Here is a 6000-nt window from a genome sequence, read left to right as displayed (position 1 = left end):
GGCTACTCTAACATTCCCCCCTCTGAAGAGGTAACCCTAAAATCTTTTAAGGATTAGATACAAGTTCCCTAAATACTTTTGACATTTCTGGCCTTTGGAACAGAGTATGCTGCTAAGAGGCCCAAGGAAATTTAGACTTTTAGCCAAGAAACTACTTTTCTTTGGGGTCTTTTCCCTAACTGCCTAGCCAATTCCTACCTCCTATTCTTATCACATCATCCTCTGAAGAGGTTGCCCAACTTGAAGATAGGGAATCGGGATGCAGACCACTCTGGCTTCTTCCATGCTGAACAGGGATGCAGGTGAGGTAACTGGAGTATCTCTTCAGTGGGTCTATCTAAGACTCCCAAATTGCACAACTCTTATCATCACGTGGAGGCATCTCTCCAGCCTGGCCGCCTTCTTCTTTTTAAAAAAATTTTAAAGGTTCTACATATTTATTACTCAACCAATCAATTCACTCATGCAGAGCAGATAAAAAAGCAAATCAGATTCCTAATTTAATATGACCAAATCTCCAGGCTAAAAATTCTCAGTTCCATTTGGCCAGGATAGAGCTTAAACGGTCAGTGTGAATCTTCACAGACTCAGCTTGGGTCTCCTCCAGAGTCTTCTCTTGGAGTTGTTCCTGATCTTGTTACTGGCTTTCATCTGAACCCACTGGGAAACAGGCCGATTTGGCTTTTGTTTCTTGGCCAGGAATCACTTGATTCTTGTGAGAAGACATGGGGGACCCAGACATACGTGTGGAGCATGATGGCAGACACAAGAAGAGCAGCCTGGCCTTCTCAATAACAACTCCCATCCTACCCTTGAATATTATCTCCTCATCCTGTGCAGTTTTCTTCACAGTATTTACTACCTACTGAAATTTTTGCTCATAAATTTATTTATCTCCCCAACTACAACGTGACCTTCAATTATCTAATTACCTGAGTATTACTTTTCCTGTTTAGTGTTCTCCAATTAAGCACTGGTATACTGATTAATTCCACTGCCTCCAGTGCAGCATTATCACTAAGACAGAAAAGTCCAAGGATTCCTCAGAGGCTGGGGAAGGAAAGCTTGAGGTGGGTGAACTACAGGGGAATGAAAAGGGCAGTTATGATACCTCAGTCCCCTTGAGGCAAAATGTACTTGTTCTTCTAAAGGGGACGGCTGAGTGACAGCCCATGGGAACAGAGACCACAGGGGTGAGCGAATACACATGGACACCAATGAACTGATAATGTAAGGGAAACTAGAAAACAGAATTTAAGAATTAAACTACAAGATTTTAAAAGTTTTTGACTTAATTTCTCCATTGAAAAAACAGTAGCTTCAACATCATTTTTTAGCTTTATGTTTTCCCAAAGGACTGGACATGTTCCAGTGCTACACACGTCAGGGTTTCTGCAGTGCTCTCCCACCGCCACATGATCACAGGGTTCCTTGCACATTTGCTCCTTACCGATTCGACAAATGATCTTGCTTCCTCTGGAGTGCAGTGGAAAGGGCTATCACACACCTGCACGTTTGTGCTGGAGAAGAAAAGACAAGGCTATTAAAACCAGAAAAAAAAAAAGACCAATTACCAAAAGAAAACCAACTCCAAATGCCCCTTGTTGCCTATGTAACTTGTGCCAGTGGATGACAAACAGAATGAGCATAGAATCACTGCACATTCTTTTAGGCAAAATTGCAAATATAGAATACCACATAAGACTGCATTCTCCACAATTAAAACAAGCTTAAAATAATATAAAAATCAAAATAATTTTCTGGTGTGTATATAAGTAACATTAAACTGCATGTCATTTTTCTGAAGTATCAGAGTCAACATATTGAATGGGACTATCCAGAAAATTTTCCTCTAAGTAATAAACACTGTAACTGGAGAGAGGCTGTAGATTCCCTTGCTCAGAGAGACAGAAGATTCAGGAGAAGAGCAAACTACAGGAAACACAAAAGCTTTTCTTACAAGTAGGGTCATTCCCAGGTGTGGTGGCACACGCCTTTAATCCCAGCACTTGGGAGGCAGAGGCAGGTGAATCTCTGAGTTCAAGCCCAGCCTGGTCTACATAGTGAATTCTAGGGCAGTTGAGACTGCAGGGAGACCCTGTCTCAAAAAGACCAAAAACAAACAAACAAAACCAAACAAACAAACAAACAAACAAGTACAGCCAGTCAGGAAGGCAGAGTAACAGCCACAGCTCCTTCTCTGATTGGTAAGTGCTTGGCTAGGACAAGCCCTTACCTGTTTTGTAACTGCAAAGCACACTACCGCTGCCCAGGCCCTGCTCCCCAGGTGATAGCAGAGGCACCAATCCTCTCACACACAGTAAGGCTGAGTTTGAAAAATTTCACCCAAAAACTGACAGATTGAAATGGAAGTAGAAAGCATGAGTAAAGGAGGGAGATAAGAAGACCAAAGTCCCTTTTCCAATGAAAGGGAAACGTCTCCTACAAACACTTCATTTTCCTCAAATAGATACATACTATCAGATTTGTTTTTGCAATTTTGTGAAATTTGTTAGGTAAGGTCTATAAAGAAGCCATCCATTTACCTATTTATCTTCTAAATGTATCTCTCTGTAAGTCATGAAAGAGTGGTCATTTGGGCTTCCATACAAACTCTATGTGGAACTTTGGTTTTCAAAAAAATGTCTCCTAAGGTTTTTATTATTATTATTACTATTACATTTATGTAGTTATGCATATATGTATTTACTTATTTGAGTGAGTGTTGTGTGTGCGTGTGTGTGCATGTGTACATGCCACATAGCATGTGTGTGGAAGTCAGAGGACAACTTGTGAGAGTTGGTTCTCTCTTACTATCACATGGATCCAGGGGCTCAAACTCAGGTTACTAGGCTTCAGGGCCAGTGCCTTTACCCACTGAGCTGTCTCGGCAGTCCAAGCTTGATTTGTGTTCTGAGACGGTCTCTCATTATGTCACCTGTCTCTTACTCACTGGGGTGTTGTGCACCATCACTCGTGGTTCAGCATGAAAATCTTGATGAAAGGTGGCATTATATTTTACTTATAACTTTCTTTACTAAAATTTTGTTTCTCCACAGCTCTTCTTTAAGTAGCTTAAAAATTGAAGAAAAGGTGGAGGCCCTAAGTAAAGCCAGATGTTTCTCAAATGAGAGAAAAAAATAACAGGAAGTTGGCAGAAATTAGACCTTGCAAAGTTTTAAGTGCCAGTCGTCCAAAGAAAGCAAGGCACAACAGTACATTTGTTGCACATGGGCTGGAGAGATGGCTCAATGGTTAAGAGCAATTACTGCTCTTCCAGGGGACCCAGGTTCAGTTCTCAGCACCAACATGGCAGCTAACAACCATCCGTAACTCCAGTTCCAGAGTATCTAACACCCTCTTCTGGCCTCTGTGGGCATTGCATGACATGGGCACACTTACATACATGCAGGCAAAACACACACACACACAAAATAAAATCAATCAAAATTATTTTTTTTTAAATTACTGTACATGAGGCTTTTCTGTAAAAGATGCTTTGCTTGTAACGCCTGGGTAACTGGAGGTAAGAACAAAAGGGAGGCTTCTCTAAGGAGACTACCAGATGGAACACGGGATGGCCAAATCTGAATGCAGATAAACTGTTTTATTTTCCAAAAATCAGAAGGAACACACATTTAAGAAAACTGTCATGAAAATCAAAATTACCTATGCATACTTTCTTTTTTTTTTTTGGTCTTTCTCAGACAAGGTCTCCCTGTCATCCCAGCTGGCCTGGAACTCACTATGTAAGGCTGGCCTTGAACTCACAGAGATCTGCCTGCTTCTGCCTCCCGAGTGCTGGGACTAACAGTGTGCCCCACCATACCCAGCTTTCCCAATTTTTTTTTTTTTTTTTACTATGTGTATTTTTTAACCTGTTAAACCTGATAACCCCCACAGAGAGTAACCCAAACAAGGGAACAAAGGGAAGAACAGAGGGAAGCCACAGGCAGGGTTTAGAAAAGAGCAATATTAAAGCAGTAGGATAAAATTTTAAAACAGAATAATTTTTTTTAAATTTCCAATAAAATATTTTGACAGGCACTAGAAGCCAAGTAGCTCTGCTGTTTTTTCACTTTGGAAATACAATTAGTCAAAAAGCCAATACTTATTTTAATCACTAGGATTTTATGAAGTAATTTGTACTGTGAATGCTTTAAGCTTTAGTCCCAGGCAGGTTAGCAAGAAGCATTTTACTTCTCCTGAACTGTATGTCATGTAAAAATGCTTGTTTAGATGAGCCTGGTGGTGCAGGCTTGTAATACTATCTACTTAGGAAGGTGAGGGAGAAGGATTGCGAGTTCAGGTCTTGCCCAGTACAGAGAGGCTCAAGGCCAACTTAGGGAATGTAGTGAGACCCTATCTCAAAATAAGAGAAAAGTTTATTTCACATTGATTTATATTTATTTGCAGGTTCAAAAATTGTATCATACATTAAGGATTTTTTTCCAGATGCTGGAGATAAAACACTGACCCATAGAGTCCTTTTAGCTTTCAAAGTGACCACAGCCTACACAGCATAATCACTAAAGATCACTGTGGTGGTGGTACGTACTGCAAAAAAAATGTGATTAAAAAGAGCCAAAAATAATGTGCTTTCTTTGCTTTATTAAAGAACTAAATAATTTTTTCTAAATTTATAAATTCCCTAGCTCTGAAAAAAACAAATGAATAGATAAACTTATAATAATTTATAAATGGTACATGGACAATCTTTCTGACCAAGCCAGGCAGACAGACATGGCATTCGAGCAAATAATCATCAGTATCAAAAACTCTACACAACAAACACAAATTGCATTTAGAAATAAAAAGACATATTAATAAACTGATAACAGTAAAAAAGCTGACAAGATAAAAAAGAAATAATTATCTGAAAATAATACATATAAGCAATGAATTTTATAGGGTCAGTAATGTGGGATTTTAATACATGGAAAATTATTTTCTTCAAGTTAGTCTCAACTTAGAGAAAGGCTCACATTCATGATATTCTCAAAGGCAGTGTCCAGGGTACAGGCTGCCAAGACTTTCCATTCCACAGCAACACAGTCAAGAACAAAAGAGAGAGAAAATATAAAGATGCAAGACTGACAATGATTTTGGACTATGGCCTCTAGAGTGTGTGGGGTATATAAAACAGAACAGGAACTATCGGTACATAAAAGTTATTCATTACTATTGTGTGTATATGTGCAGAGTGGGGGAGGGCATATGTGCCATGATGCATACGTATCCACAGGTCACAGGTCGGGTCTCTCCCTCCACCTTTACATGGCTTATAGGGATAAAAATCAGGTCACCAGACTTGTACAGCAAGCACTTTAGCTGATGAGCCATCTCATTGGCCCTAAAAAGGTATTTTCTATGAATTAAATGTACTTTCTTCTGGGAAGGTAAAAAGAAAACAATTTCAAGACGTAAATTAATTTGGAAAACTTGAAAATACAGTTCTTTACTTGGTAAGCTTGTACCTTCTGCATGATGTCCTGCTGTAGTGTGCAGAAGCACAAATTCAGTCTGCAGCACAGACTATAAGACCCAAGTGTGCTCTGGGGTGTGTACAGCAGTGATGCAAGAGCCCAGGAGATGGAGCACAGAGGTAGGGACCACCACACTTCAGTGGACAGCCCCCACACCCAGAGTTTATCAGCAGCACAAGTCGGAGTCAATGGGTTATTTAAAAAATGGGAGGTGTTAGAGGAGTGGGGGTGAATATGATCAAAATGCATTGGATGAAATTCTCAAAGTATTAATAAAAATACGATGTGGTAGTTTTGAGGTAAAGGAAATAACCGTGTATTTATATATTGGAAAATTGCTGGTTTTTTCCTCCATCTTTGTCTCAGTTTATTGAAGTATTTGTTTACTTGTGTCTCTTACTGAAATATAAATCCTTTGATGAAGGGACCCATGTTGGATTCCTAACTTCATAGTGCCAACACTGAGCAACGATCACCAAACAGTTGCTCTGCAATTTTTAGATGAAAAATAATT

The 6000-nt window shown here is 39.5% G+C and overlaps 1 protein-coding gene across 1 annotated transcript in view; it reads right to left on the bottom strand.

Annotated features, from left to right (window-relative positions):
• Nucleotides 1–6000, bottom strand: part of Ppa2 (pyrophosphatase (inorganic) 2) — an 84774-nt gene that overhangs the window by 7483 nt on the left and 71291 nt on the right. The window contains exon 10 of the mRNA XM_008841274.3: nt 1451–1520. Within this exon, the coding sequence (XP_008839496.1) occupies nt 1451–1520 (70 nt within the window). The remainder of the gene's footprint in view (nt 1–1450; nt 1521–6000) is intronic.

The sequence above is a fragment of the Nannospalax galili genome, unplaced genomic scaffold, assembly GCF_000622305.1.
Source record: "Nannospalax galili isolate Female #2095 unplaced genomic scaffold, S.galili_v1.0 scaffold41, whole genome shotgun sequence".
Lineage (NCBI taxonomy): Eukaryota > Metazoa > Chordata > Mammalia > Rodentia > Spalacidae > Nannospalax > Nannospalax galili.
The sequence above is the reverse complement of the archived record's forward strand: the minus strand, read 5'-3'. Positions and strand labels throughout refer to the sequence as shown.